The sequence below is a fragment of the Cladophialophora immunda genome (genome assembly GCF_000835495.1).
Source record: "Cladophialophora immunda strain CBS 83496 unplaced genomic scaffold supercont1.5, whole genome shotgun sequence".
Lineage (NCBI taxonomy): Eukaryota > Fungi > Ascomycota > Eurotiomycetes > Chaetothyriales > Herpotrichiellaceae > Cladophialophora > Cladophialophora immunda.
The window spans coordinates 3377589-3391872 of NW_015622545.1; the positions used below are offsets into that span (position 1 = coordinate 3377589).

At 54.2% G+C, this 14284-nt stretch overlaps 6 protein-coding genes across 6 annotated transcripts; 4 read left to right on the top strand and 2 right to left on the bottom strand.

Moving 5' to 3' along the window:
- Positions 1 to 146: 146 nt before the first annotated feature.
- Positions 147 to 2272, top strand: PV07_09314 (uncharacterized protein). Its single transcript, XM_016396561.1, has 4 exons — positions 147 to 1111; positions 1170 to 1453; positions 1502 to 1966; positions 2026 to 2272. The coding sequence occupies exons 1-4, from the start codon at positions 792 to 794 to the stop codon at positions 2154 to 2156; spliced, it is 1200 nt and encodes a 399-aa protein (XP_016246417.1). The 5' UTR covers positions 147 to 791; the 3' UTR covers positions 2157 to 2272.
- Positions 2273 to 2497: 225 nt separating this feature from the next.
- Positions 2498 to 4393, top strand: PV07_09315 (uncharacterized protein). Its single transcript, XM_016396562.1, has 2 exons — positions 2498 to 3111; positions 3161 to 4393. Exons 1-2 carry the CDS (start codon positions 2588 to 2590, stop codon positions 4188 to 4190), a joined length of 1554 nt encoding a protein of 517 aa, XP_016246418.1. The 5' UTR covers positions 2498 to 2587; the 3' UTR covers positions 4191 to 4393.
- Positions 4394 to 4466: 73 nt separating this feature from the next.
- On the bottom strand, positions 4467 to 6332 carry PV07_09316 (uncharacterized protein). The gene has a single exon (XM_016396563.1). It carries the CDS (start codon positions 6132 to 6134, stop codon positions 5568 to 5570), a length of 567 nt encoding a protein of 188 aa, XP_016246419.1. The 5' UTR covers positions 6135 to 6332; the 3' UTR covers positions 4467 to 5567.
- On the top strand, positions 4679 to 5257 carry PV07_09317 (uncharacterized protein; the record flags this gene model as incomplete). Its single annotated transcript, XM_016396564.1, has 2 exons — positions 4679 to 4876; positions 5141 to 5257. Exons 1-2 carry the CDS (start codon positions 4718 to 4720, stop codon positions 5255 to 5257), a joined length of 276 nt encoding a protein of 91 aa, XP_016246420.1. The 5' UTR covers positions 4679 to 4717.
- A 155-nt stretch (positions 6333 to 6487) lies between the features above and the next one.
- Positions 6488 to 10961, top strand: PV07_09318 (uncharacterized protein). Its single transcript, XM_016396565.1, has one exon. It carries the CDS (start codon positions 6758 to 6760, stop codon positions 10769 to 10771), a length of 4014 nt encoding a protein of 1337 aa, XP_016246421.1. The 5' UTR covers positions 6488 to 6757; the 3' UTR covers positions 10772 to 10961.
- Positions 10962 to 11072: 111 nt separating this feature from the next.
- Positions 11073 to 14043, bottom strand: PV07_09319 (uncharacterized protein). Its single transcript, XM_016396566.1, has 10 exons — positions 13856 to 14043; positions 13743 to 13806; positions 13294 to 13687; positions 12970 to 13220; positions 12866 to 12911; positions 12651 to 12797; positions 12537 to 12582; positions 12183 to 12468; positions 11620 to 12100; positions 11073 to 11541 (listed from the first exon to the last, which is right to left on the bottom strand). The coding sequence occupies exons 1-10, from the start codon at positions 13941 to 13943 to the stop codon at positions 11308 to 11310; spliced, it is 2037 nt and encodes a 678-aa protein (XP_016246422.1). The 5' UTR covers positions 13944 to 14043; the 3' UTR covers positions 11073 to 11307.
- Between the last annotated feature and the right edge of the window lie 241 nt (positions 14044 to 14284).

Genomic DNA, 14284 nt, shown 5'->3' on the forward strand with positions numbered 1-14284 from the left:
GGACGCTGTCTCCGTCGAGCAGAATGCGTCGATCATGCAGTGCTAGCGCAGCTGGTCGCGTAGCCAATCAGCGCCAGCCGTGGCACTTTCTTCTTCCGACCTCATCTTAAACGTCCCATCGCCATCAACCACTGCTCGCTTCATCACCGCCTCCTCTGCATTAGGCACCAGATTTGCTTCTGCTTCAAACCGGCCATCTCCCATGCTCCCAGACAAGTCCCCACGTTTCATGACCCTCGCTCTCAATCTCCTCCAAGGCGCTAAGCTCAGACAGTATCGACTCCTTCCACAGCCTGCCGTGATGACTTGCGCTCCAATCGTGCCCCTCGACAGCCTTTCCTCGGCAGATTGGGACCGTCGAAGCTTCGATGCCGTGCTTGACATGCTCGGTGGTCTTCTCGAATCATGGCAACGTTCAACGCATGCTCTCCAGGATCTGGGCCTCGGATGTCTTCGCGACCTTCTCGAAATGTCGTTCTCTCCGTGATGCACGTCCGCTTCATGGTCCTTCCAATATCGACGATCCTCGTGCACTGGATCCAGAGTACCATTGATACGTGCCTATCTCATGGTTTAGCCAGAATCTACCACGAACAAGGTAGTGGCATAGGATCCGCTTTGGATTTGTGATGTTGACCTCGTGAACTCCACATAGAGATATATAAGATCTCGTTGACGAGCCCGTCTCGAAACCGCTCTCTACCAAGTCAGTCCCTCCTTCCGACCAGCAAGACGTCCATTCATTTGCCTGTTTCTGTTTGAAACTTGTCTCTCTTTTATTTTCTTTAAGGATGCTTTCTTTCACAGTTTTGCTGGCGGCTTCCGCCTTGACGAGCGTGACGCTCGCAAAGCCCATTCCTGTTCCCCAGGTCGAGACCAAGAAGGGTTTCACCCTTGTTCAGAGTGTTGCAAAGCCATTTCAGGCTGGTCCTGTGGTTTTGCAAAAGACCTACCGCAAATACAACAGTGCTGTGCCCGACGATGTCAAAGCGGCCGCCGCAGATGGCTCTGTCACTGCCACTCCGGAGCAATATGATGCCGAATACCTGTGCCCTGTCAGCATTGGAGGCGAAACATTGAACCTCGATTTCGACACTGGGTCTGCAGATCTGTAAACACTCCCCTGGTTGTCACTGGTATTGGTGGTTATGAGGACTAATCAATTCTAGATGGGTCTTCTCGTCTGAGTTGTCCAGCTCCGAACGCTCTGGACACAGCATCTATGACCCGTCCAAGTCCGAGACGGCCAAGCAGCTCAGTGGAGCCACCTGGAAGATTTCTTACGGCGATGGCTCGAGCGCGAGCGGCAATGTCTACACCGACACTGTCAACGTCGGCGGCACTACAGTCACTGGACAGGCTGTCGAACTTGCCCAACAAATCAGTTCGCAGTTCCAACAAGATGCAGACAACGACGGTTTGCTCGGCCTAGCGTTCAGCTCTATTAACACCGGTCAGTGGACCCGCGAGCCATCCGGGATTCGTTGCTAATGTCATCCAGTCCAACCCCAACAACAAACCACCTTCTTCGATACTGCCATTGCCCAAGGAGTTCTTGAGCAAAATGTCTTCACGGCGGACTTGAAGAAGGGAGCCCCGGGTTCGTACGACTTTGGCTTCATTGACAGCAGCAAGTACACGGGCGACATCACCTATACACCCGTGGACAACTCCCAAGGCTTCTGGGAAATTACGGGTACAGGCTACCAGGTTGGCGATGGGAAATTCCAGTCGGCAAGCATTGATGCCATTGCTGATACCGGCACGACCCTTCTTCTCATGGATGATGACATTGTTTCTGCCTACTACGACCAAGTTGACAGTGCCGAGTACGACAACTCCCAAGGTGGTTATACTTTCCCGTGCTCTGCCGATCTTCCCGACTTCGCTGTCGGTATTGGCAGCTATCATGCTGTCATTCCAGGGTCATTTATGAACTACGCCCCTGTTTCCGCCGGTTCTTCTTGTAAGTCGACCACTCAGATGCAAGGCCATTTCAGCGCACTGACAAATATTCTGCTCCAGCTTGTTTCGGTGGTCTTCAGAGCAACGAAGGCATCGGCCAGTCTATCTATGGCGACATTTTCCTCAAGGCCGTGTTCGCTGTCTTTGACAACGACAACATGCAATTTGGCGTTGCAGCAAAGGACTTGTGAAAAGAGTCGTTGACAGATACGGACTTGGTGGGAAGGCCACGGCTTGGTGTCGGGGTCCGGAGAATACGCTGGTTATTTTATGATCTTAGGGATTTTATACACGAGGGGGCTTCGAGGGGGCAGAGTGGGAGTTTTCATGACAATGAAAGCTGTACATACACAAGGCCAGCGAATCCATACATTCACGCGGCACTTGGCGAGGCTAGCATATTTTATGCATTGATTTCTTAGCGTCTGACGGTCACGGTTGGCAATGACGTCACCAGGAGCCGGGACTTGGCCTCCTGTTCTGGGACACCCAATCATGTCATGGCCGCGTTGCACTCAACATGGTTCCTGCGCACATTGTTTCCTCGCAACTCTCCTACATTCCGCCTTTCCAGCTCTTTGTGCTTACATGCGGATTCAGATCGTTATACATGTGTTGATTGATGCTCCGCCGGGGTCACTCGGACTTTGCCTGGTTTCGTGAACGCGCGCAATCGCTTCACAGCGATTCACTCTCGGCCTACACTGAAATGGCGGCGACCGCAGTAGAGGGCCAGGGGCAACTGAACCCGGAGCCGTCCCAGCCAGAAGAACGCGCTGAGCACGAGCTCCCGCCAAAATCCTACGCAGACGCCGTAAGCAGTGGCCCGAATGGCCAGACGCATGGCCTCACTGGGCTCGGGTCAGGTGGGAGGGAATCCACTACAGTGAATGGATCTACCCAATCCACCGTGGCCAATGGCCAAAGCAGTCGGCAGCAACTAGACGAAGAGAAGGTCCTTTATGAGAAGCATGTGAATCACACTGGAGAGATCTTGACGAGTATCAAGCCCAGCAACGGCTATGAAGATTCTCTCAAGCACAACGGAAAGACTGCGCCACGAGAGAGGAAACGCAATCGGCCGCCCAAGCGCCAGGATGAGCTTGCAAGTGGCCGAAGAGCTGGCGCCGGCTGGCAAACTTCTGCGTATGCACCTTCTCGAAGTCTGCAATCGTGGCTAATTGTCTCGTAATAGGATACGGTGGGCGCCTCTCAACGTGCCATTACAGCGGCGACTCCAAACTCTAGCCGTCCTGTGGCACACTACCACCATCCCTCTATTCCTCTCCCTATTCTTCCTCCTCTGCGCAATACCTCTCACCTGGCCCCTCCTGATCCCGTACCTCATCTACACTCTCGTCATCAGTGAAGAAGCCACCAACGGCACCCTTTCAAGAAGATCACAGTGGATGCGTGGGTCGAAATTCTGGTCTCTCTTCGCATCCTACTTCCCCGCCCGCTTGCATCGCACCGTCGAATTGGAACCGACGAGGAAATACATTTTTGGATACCATCCGCACGGGATCATCTCTCACGGCGCATTCGCTGCCTTTGCAACTGAGGCTTTGGGATTCTCAGACCTGTACCCTGGCATCACCAATACCTTGTTGACCCTTGACACGAATTTCCGAGTCCCATTCTATCGGGACTATGCCTTAGCCATGGGTTTAGCCTCCGTATCACGCGAATCTATTGAGAATATCCTATGCAAAGGAGGACTGAATGGTGAAGGCATGGGTCGGGCAGTCACAATTGTCATCGGTGGTGCTCGCGAGTCTCTCGGTGCCAAGCCTCATTCGCTCCGTCTGGTTCTGAAGAGCAGGAAGGGATTCATCAAACTAGCGATACGCACTGGTGCCGACCTTGTTCCCGTGCTCGCCTTCGGCGAAAATGAACTCTATGATCAAATCGACAGTGTCGAACACCCGTGGATCCACAAATTCCAAATGCTCGTGAAAAAGTTCATGGGCTTCACCGTCCCACTATTTCACGCAAGAGGAATATTCAACTACGACGTAGGACTGCTGCCATACAGGAGGTCAGTTAACGTTGTCGTGGGAAGACCGATCAGGATCGTGCAACAGGGAACCAAGGATAATAATGTGGATGAGAGATATCTGGACCAGGTGCACAAGGAGTACGTGGCAGAGCTGTTCAGACTCTGGGATGGATATAAGGACCTTTTCGCCCAAGATCGACACGGTGAGTTGGAGATTGTGGACTAGAAAGAAACCACAGGACGGGCGGCCTGGTGACGAGCAGCATGAAGAGATGTGTGACGGCGAATGTCGATTCCACGTCTAGAACCATGGTTATCCGTGGAGTAACGAATCTTTTCTCGTGTATCTTTACTAATAGCTCAAAAAAACGTCGAAAGACAGAGCGGGAGTCGTTCTGGTGAATGACAATGTACAAAATTGGCTTGTAGGAACAACTGATAGACGATAGGGTTGGAATGATCCAGCAGCGTCGTCATGTCATTTGTATTGACTGATTGATCTCTGCTGTTCGTCGGTATTTATTCGCTCTTGCCTCCTTTCTTAAACCTTAGGATTGCTTACTGTGACTATATCCTTCACGACGATACTAGGTATATATATCTTTCTCCCACACTTTCTCTGCGGCTTTCGTGCCAACTTCAAAGCCATTTGAGTTGATCGCAGCGCACGCCTCCCACCGTCTCCGTCCCATTCCACCACACCTCTTCCTGTACCTCTTTTCCCTCCTCCGCATCAATTACCGGTTCTCGACAATGTCTTCGAAACGGGTCAAGAGGAACTCGGCACCCGCTCAGTTCAACAGGGACGAAGACAGTGGGGGAGAAGAAGAAGATTCCGGCATGGAGATCGACAGCACAAAAGGGCAGTTGAAGAAGAAGGAGGAGAACCTGAAGAAGACAATGGCCATTGATGTGAGTATCGTGCGGGAAGGGGGACCTGTTCATCGGCATCAGAGCGAAGGAGGCCCCTCTGAAGTTTTGTTACTCTGTCTCTGGTTCTGCCGCCTCTTGACACCTGCCTGGTCACCCATTGCACTTCGTCAGAAAGCATCTGTCTTCTGGCAAAAGTCACACTCGCTTCCTACCGCCTTGCTCATTCTCAATATTTCCGCTGCCGGGCGGCGAGAAGAGATTCTGCTGTTGCGCTGAACTGGTACTGACATTTGCTGTCGCCAGGTCGGTCTTCGTAAAGGACAAAGACAGCAACGTCTAGAGAAGGACTTTGAAAATGAGTTCCACGAGCTCGAGGCGCAGATTGACGAAAGAGTGGAAAGGTGCCAGCGAGACACGTAAGAACTTTCCAAGGATCTGTCTCCTCTTTCGCGAGTTGTTACGGGCGGCTCCGATTGACTTGGACCCGCGTCCACAGGAAGCGGTATCGAGACGAGTTTTTGACCAGGCTGCTCGCATTGACAGAGAGGAAAGCAGATGTTGAGAAACGAATCATTCAGACAGTCCAAGAGTTTGCCAGGGCGCATGAAACGATCAAGCAAGAGTTTGAAGCCATTCTGCAAGGCCGCTCGACGGATGTTTGTGAGGCAATCACCGCCTTGCACGAAGCCGAAAAGGCGAGTCCGAGGCCACATTGAGAAGATGATCCTTTTCACGCCTCCTCAAGGGCAAACAAGACCTTGATGAAGAGACTACATCCTCGACAACCGACATAAATCTCCCCTTGCTGCGCCTCTTTCTCGAGATCAGACTCGGTCACAGTATAGCCTTCTTCGTCACCGCAGCGGCAGCCCTTGGTCCAGACTGACCGAATCTCATCGAACCTTAGATCTTCAAGGTCATAGGCCTCTACTCCAATGTGTGTGCCTTTGTCACCGCTCTTATCCTCCCGACCAAAGCTCACAGCGTGATCCAGGGTATGATCATATTCCGCGCGTTTCTTTGCGTCGGAGAGAACCTCATATGCGACAACGATGTCATCTACCGAGTATATGGGCCTTGGTGTTGGAGACCCATTGTTCCGCAGGGTTTTCAGGGAGGTATTCGTGGTGGTACTGGGAGATTTGTCTGGATGATGTATGAGTAATGCGCGTCGGTATGCGGCCTTGATGTCGTCCTTGGACAGGCGGTCGAACTGTTCGGGACGGCGAGGGAGTTGGAGGACATCGTAGTGGGTATAGATTCTTGATCTTGCTTGGGTTGCACCTGCGCTGGACATCAAGAACCCCGTCAGATATGCAGTTCTCAGTCAGTTTGGAATGAGAAGAGGGACCACTGCTCCATGCGATCCTGCATGCAGATCCCCGCAACGCCACTCGGGTTATTGGCGGGCGATCACCCTCGTTCTCATTCCCCGTTCACCTGCGCTGGATGGCCCTCCTTGTTTCTCGGTTCTGCCTCGCCTTCTGCTGACAATGCAGCCAGGCCATAGAACAGAACAAGCATAAGGCCAGGTTCTGTTGGCAGATCATCCGTCGCCTTGAACCCTTGCGGCTGGTGGAGCTGGCTTTGGATCATCTGTTTGGGTTCGCTTACTGAACTCCGTGTGTTGCTGCTGGTCTGCCGCGTGGAGTTGCGACGTCATTGTCTGCTTCCTCCCTCTTCGTTTCACCTGTTTGCCTCCAATGCCTTGATTCAAGGTTTGTCGTCGTAGTATTTGCGGGATGGGATGATGTGAATATTTACAGAGCCACTTGGCCCTGTCTCTTGTCTGTTCTCTTGGTGCTGAGGCTGGTTCTCACCACACCCTGCCCGTTACTTCCAGGTAGGCAAAGTCCTTTTCCCACTTCCTTACCTATTTTCGACAGGAATCTCTCCTGGAGTGCCCTGTTATGGGCAAACATGTCTTCTACGGACGACTTCGACCCAGAATCTCAGCGGAGAACATACCAAGCCCCTCACTCTGCCCGCCATCCTATTCCTACCATCCAGAAATACAGGGCCGAGCGGAGCGAGTTGAACAACCAGCAGCAACAAGCCGAAGAGGCCCAGCATGACGAGACCGACGATTCCACCGTCAAAAGAGCGTACCACGCCGCCAAGGGCATCTTGAAGGGCGAGGAGGAGGGTCCCAGGTCGACGCACGAACCCTACAGGTCTCAAAATCGGAATATCCAGAGGTCCTCGGACACAGGAGGAGGGGGAGAAGCCCAGGAAGAAAGGCAGGATCGAGGAGACGTGGACCGGGATCAAAAACAAGAACAAGAGGGCCGGGATGAAGGAGACACCAAGACAGATCAACCAGGCCAATCGGCCACCGAGGCCGTGGCAGGCCACCATGACCCTCGCCAGAAGAGAAAGGACATGAAACACAAGAAGCGCAGCGATGGCGGGAGAGAGGTCACAGACCCCGTAACCCACTTGCCCATCATCATCAGAGACTCGACACGCAAGGATCTCAAGGCCGCTGAGGAGAACATCCCCGCGACCGGAAGCGACTTTCGGACTAAGACTGGACTCAGTGGTGCCAGGAAATCGGGCAGGGAACTCGCCACGGAGCGCGACGAGGTCCAGGACAGCCTGCACGGCATGCAGAAGCTGTTCCCGCCTCCGGCGTTCGACGACTTGAAGAATGAACTGACGACGACGTACGAGCGTGCCATCACAATAGGCCTTGTGAGTGTCCTGGGATTGGTACTGCTGGGAGAGGCCGTCACTCGAGCGTTCGGTGTCAGCATCTACGAGAAAGGGTCATCTTTGCAGTCGAGGCTCTCTGCTGCTGCACTGGTCATCCTCATACCAGGCGTCATGGCCGCCTCCGTGATATTGCTGGTCAGAGATTGGCTCGGTAAGAAGGTAGACGCGATCTGCAAAGACGAGGTCTGGGATGCCGCACGACAGGAAGAACTTCACACTACTCAGGCCGAAGATGCCATCCCAGAGTCGGTCGCTTGGTTGAACAATCTCTTGTCCGCCGTCTGGCCTCTGGTCAATCCAGACCTGTTCACTTCCATCTCTGACATGTTGGAGGATGTCATGCAGGCATCTCTCCCGAGAGTGGTCCGGATGGTCAGCGTCGATGATCTGGGCCAAGGGAGTGAAGCCTTCCGCATTCTCGGGATCAATTGGCTGCCCACGGGTGCGGCGAGTCAATCTGTAGGCGCGGATGGGGAACTCAAGAAGAACGGAGACAAGGAGGGCAATGATCGGACCGCGTCCGGGGAGGGAGAGATTGAGAACGGCGCCGGCGGCAAGGATCAGAGCAACTCGGACGACAGTGGCCAAAACAACCAGCAAAAGGAGGAGGATCAGCAAGCAATCCGTGAGGGCATGGAGGCTGAACAGGGCGACTTTGTCAACATGGAGCTCGCATTCGCCTATCGTGCCCGGTCTTCGGGCAAGTCTTTGCAAGCAAAGGCAAAGAACGCCCATCTCTACCTCAAGTTCTACCTGCCAGGTGGCGTTGCCGTCCCGGTCTGGGTGGAACTGCGCGGGATCATTGGCACAATGCGTCTTCGATTACAGCTCACTCCTGACCCTCCATTCTTCAGCCTCTGCACTCTGACGTTCATGGGACAGCCGCAGGCGGATTTGTCCTGTGTGCCACTATCCCGCCACGCGCTCAACTTGATGGATGTGCCACTCATTTCGTCGTTTGTACAGTCCTCGATTGATGCAGCACTGGCGGAGTACGTGGCACCAAAGAGTCTGACATTAGACCTCAAAGACATGCTTGTGGGTGACGACTTCAAAAAGGACACAATCGCCCGAGGAGTCGTCATGATCTTTATCAAATCTGCCCAGGGCTTCAAGGAAGGCGATGGAGGCTTTGGTCCGCTTGAGGGGTCGAGTGACGCGTACATGACCGTTTCGTGGGGCAAGTTTGGCAAGCCTGTTGCCTCGACCAGGATCATTGTCGACGACCAGGCACCGAACTGGTCAGAGTGGTCGCATATTCTGGTGACGCCTGAAGAACTGAATGCAGACGAGAAGCTTCGGCTTCAGCTCTGGGATTCCGACAAATACACCGCAGACGATGACCTTGGACGCGTGGAGGTGGACCTTCGTGAACTGATGCATAGCTCCAAGACAAAGAACAAGATGTGTGACCGTGAGGATCGGTTTGTGGGCGAAGAGCCCGAGGAAAAGATGCCGGGCACCCTTCAGTGGCAGGTGGGCTATTTCACCAAGACCAGGATCACGGAGGAGCAACTTGCGAAACAGACTGCCGATCCCAACGTCCGCACAATAGAGGACTTGAGGAAGCAAGTCAGCGAGACGGCCGAGCGCAAGCTGCGAGAGGCCACGGCGCATGACGAGAGCAAGGAAATCAAACAGCAAAGGGAAGAAGACTACAAGGAGCGTGAAGACGCCTTGATCATCTCGAGTCCTCCGCCGGATGACTATGTCAGTGGCATATTCAGCATCCAAATCCACAACATCACGGGACTGGAGGTGGAGTCTTTGCAGAAACGAGAGAAAAACACGGGCAACGATAACCGCGAAGACGAGGCCGAGCAGAATGATGACCTGCCCAGTAGCTACGCGACCATTATCCTTAACCACCAGAAGATCTACCGCACGAGAACCAAGCCGAAGAACGCGAAGCCGTTCTTCAATGCTGGCACGGAACGGTTCGTCCCGGACTGGAAGACTGCAGAAGTCATGATTTCCGTCCGTGACGATCGCGAGCGGGAAGACGATGCGCTGCTCGGAATGATCTACCTCCCTCTGCGAAGGGTCTTTCAGGAAAGGAGCCAGGTCATGCAGACCTATCCGCTTGTGGGTGGTATTGGGTATGGTCGCGCGCGCATCAGCATGGTTTGGCGCAGTGTGGAGTTGAAACTACCGAAAGAATTACTCGGCTGGAATTTCGGGACCTTGGAAATCAAATGCCCCGTCAGAGCAAAGGGACGAAGCGGAAACACGAAGGAAGCGAGATCATTCACCCAGCAACGCATCAAGTTGCGGACCAACTTGATGAGAGCCAAGATGCACCCCAGTGGCTCGGGTGAGGATGGTGAATGGAGACCCAAGGGCGACAAAGAATCCGTCTTCCTTGCGGTCCGCAAACGCTACTCAAGCTCCCTAATCATCGAGTGCCGCAAATCTCGCCTTGGCCCTGACTCCACGCCTGCCTTGGGGGTCTTCTGGCTCAAGGACATCCCAGACGAGGAAGAGAAAACGATCGTCGTGAAACTTTGGAAGGGTGGCAAAGAGGCCGCGCATCGCGCCACCACGAGTTACGGCTATTCGGGGTTGGAGGAAAACGAGCAGCCGCTGGGCGAACTTGAGCTCACGGTCAAATTCTGGAGAGGGCTCAGCGGGTATCACAAGAGCTATGCAAACAAAGCCCGCAATGCGGATTTGAGGCAGGTGATGGAGGTGTTGGACACGGCGAACGACGAAGGACAGGTCGATCAGTACGAAGGTGAATATAAAGGAGAAAGAGAAATTGACGACGACGAAGACAGCGACAGCACAGACGATGATGAGTCGTCAAGCAAAAAGGACAGATCCCGCCGCAAGCTGCGCACACACGCCAACGATGACTCCTCCGCCTCGGACTCGGACTCGGGCACGACGTCTTCAGCCTCCAAGAACCCACTTAACGGTCCCGCCCGTCTCGTGTCCAAGCCCCTCGGCGCAGTCGGCTCCACGGCCGCCCACCTCCTGGACGTCAACGGACATAATGACCCCGACGATGGCTCTCGGGGGTTGAGGGCGCAGGTGAGGGATTACAAAGACCACCACCGCGAGCTGCACAGGAAGCACAGGGGGATCATGCAGTGGAGGGGAGCGCGGACGCTGGACTGGATGGTCGGAAAGGCCAAGAGGGTTGAGGGAGGAGTGGAGAGAGTTTTCGAAAGGGACAAAGACGGGCGCGGCGGTGACGGTGTCGAGACCGAGGTATGATTTGGTCATCAGCCCTTTCAAAGGTGTTTCTCAGAATGGCCCCCCCTCGCGAAAGAAACGGAAGAGAGCCAAACCTGCTTTATTCGATGCAGGACGAAAAAGCAAAAAAGGACGGGGGAAGGAAGCAATATATCAACCGGAGGGAAGAAAGATAATATATATATAATCCCTGGACGAGTGCCTTTACTACTATTGAGTCGACTCACTAGACTCGGATATTGATCGAGATTTGCAGTCGAACACTCTCAAAATCTGACCCTCGGAGATCTTCTTTATACTATAAATAGTATAAAAATACTCAGTTTTCATGTATACAGTACACTAATATTCTATGTAGTAGCCGGGCTATGGGCCGGAACATTCAGAGTTGTTAAGTTTGGGTTGGAGTGCATTCCCAGCCTCAGGTCAGCCGTTGAAATAAGGTCAATCAAATTGCCACTCAGTCAGACTGTGACCCCCTGCAAGTCAGAGACCGTGGCCCTCAGTAGACCTCCAGGCTCCAGCTCATGCTCTGCAGCTGGGGATGACATCGTAATCTAAGCTTCAGTCTCTACCGGTATTTGACTGACGATCCCTTCTTTCCGAACGTCACCATCAGGGAGCTCGCCAGGAGTGGATGTACCGGAATCGGGTTTCTCGTCGACCCCTTTCGCCCCCCTTAGGACAATCCAGATCTGCTTCAGCCCTCCGTCTACGAGAGGATAGAAATTCGCAATGACCAGCGCGATCCAAAGCCAGATGAGCGACACCACGACCCAAGTGACGAACAGCTGGAAAGGATGCCGAGTCAGCCACGGATCCGAAAGACGACATCTCACACAAAAGAGAGAGAGAGAGAGAAGACTTACCCCTTTGGAGAAGATGATGCGAGCGCCGTACATGGGCAACGGCCAGAGCGCCACGTGCCCTGCAAACGTCGCGATGCCCCAAATCACCGCAATTCGCGACATGCGCTTCATGTACGCGACGCGCTCGGGGCTGAAATAGGTTGCCTCGTCGAAGTGTGTTGCTCGTGCCCCGACTTTGCCGTGCGCGTCGTCCTCGATTCGCTTGATGGACAGCAGGTCGGACCATTCAAAAGTCTTGTTGGGCCAGAGGTACGAGATTGCCAGGGTGAGGGGCAGAGGGACGAAGGACGAGGTGAGGCATCCGTACATGCAGGGCAGGGTCTGTCCCAGAGTCGCGATCGTGGCGCTGCCGTAAAGGGCACGAGCCGTCCCAATCCACACGGCCAACCCCGCGGCCGTTCCCACGACCGGCGAGACGATGGCTGCAAGCCGAGTTTGCTTCTTCCAGCACAGGGCGAATGCGGTAGGGAAGGTTCCAGGACTGGTATTGGGGTCCCCGCCCTTGGTGTCAGTAAAAAAAACCCCTTCCCGAGACACATGGGGAGAGTCCAAAAAAGACTCACCATATCAGAATCCCCAGCATGTACAGAAGCCAATTGAGGTCGACGCCACCTTCGTGGAAAGCCGTGGCCACGGTCGAGGACACCAGGGCCGAGCCTACAACCCCGATGTGTGACCATCGGATGAGTTGTCTGTTTGTCGCGTGTTTGTTGATGTAGGTGCCGTAGACGTCAAAGGAGAAGATGGAGCTCATGGCGATCAGCTGGGCGGACGACACGCTGGTGCAGGACATGAAAATGATCACCAGAACGGCCCCTGCGCCGCCTTTGCCGGCAATGGCCTGCGAAACTGCAAGGAAGGCTGGTCAGTATATTCGCCAACTGGAAAACCCTCACATGGGGAACGAGGGGGCGTACCGTAAGGCAGGACAAGTCCCGCGCCGACCTCCTCTGCGGTCATTCTCTGTTTTTTGAGGGTCAGTGCTAGGAATTGTGACTTTTCCCTCCAATATGGGGGGTGTCCCGACTCACTCTGGGATAGGTAGGGAACGCAGGCGTGTGCTCCAGTACCAGCGCGCCCAGACCCATGATGGTTCCAAAGGCAAACGGGAGGGCGAAGTAGGCATTTCCACCCAGAATGTATCCGGGCACGGCAGCGGCCACTTCGGCCGAAAACCCCTTTGTGACCCCTTCCCGTCAGCAAACAGTCTTGTTGGAACCAAAAAAAGATATTCTATGGTCCGTACCTTCTGCCAGAAACCGGTGTCGAGGAAGACGATCCCGTAGTTGGTCCTGGATCAGACGTCAGCTTGTAAGTCGGGGGCAGGTAGGGTGCGCAGAAGCACAGCACGTTATATGGATGATGCCAAAGAAGATCGATTCCCGGCTTGTCATGGTCAGGTAGGAACCTTTGTAGTTTCCGGCCACCGGCTGCGTTTTGTCCAGTGGCTTCAGGAGGTCGTACAGGGCCCCGATCGAGCCGATTTCGTGGACGGTGAGGATCTTGATCGTGAACCAAGCCAGTATGATCATGATGATGAAAGTGTGGACGTAGTCGGTGAGGAAGGTCGCACGGATGCCACCAAAGTAAGTGTATACGACCTGAATGTCACGTTAGGCCTGCGTGGAGAAGCAACACAAGTGCTTGTGCGAAGAAGAGCGGATGGAAACTCACCACGCCAAGAGGGAGCAGGTATGTGGTCGCGATAATGTCCATCCCCGTCAACGACGAAACCGCCGTCGAGGCGCCGACCAGCATGGATGTGAAGTTGAGGAGGTTGTTGATCAGGCACATGACGATCCAGATCAAGTGGGCGGCCACGCCGTACCGAGCTCTGATCAACTCGAGAAGGGTGTGCGCATTGGGGACCCTGCGTTTGGCTTGGATCGCCAGCCACCCAAAGGCGCATATCATGGTGCTTTGGCCTGCAGCCCACCACACCGGCAGGGCAATGCCATACCAGTAGGTCAGATACGGGGACCCCAGAAGCGCCGTGCTGTACGTCCACGAGGATATGACGGCCGAGGCCGTCAGGCCGGTCCCGACGCTTCGGTTCGCGACCATGAACCTGTCAAACCCGTCAGCCGGGGTGGTGAGGACAAGGGGATGTGGCTGATGCCCACGTCTCGGTGGTTTCGTTGTCCTCTCCCAGGGTTTTCTTGAGTGCTCGAGTGACAAAAACCATGCCTGCTCATGTTAGCGATGCTAGAAACCGACCGGGAAGTTTGGGGTATACCGATAGCAAAGGCCACACCCAGGCCGACAACCACTCCATAGCCAACACTTTGAGATAGCGGCGGAGGCACGACAGCAGGCCCCGACATGGTTAGTCACTACCCTGGACCAGGAATTTGATTTGCAGGAGAAATAGATCTCGTCTTGGACAGATATCGAGACAAAAGATTGCCGCCATGGCCATTATATCCCGACGAGCTGCAACATGAAACCGTTCCGGTGGATTGATGAATGGTGTTAGATAGTTGTTTGATGGCATCATCACCTCGAATTTTCGACTTCAAGATCCACCTTGGCCAGAATTTCGAAATTGATATGATATTTCGGCACGATTGTTCCGTTCTGAAAGGTGAGTCGGACGGCCTTAGTTTGGGGGGCCGCGTGGTGAAAGCGGGATCTTAAAGGATGGCGTGCTTGTCGTTGCTGATAT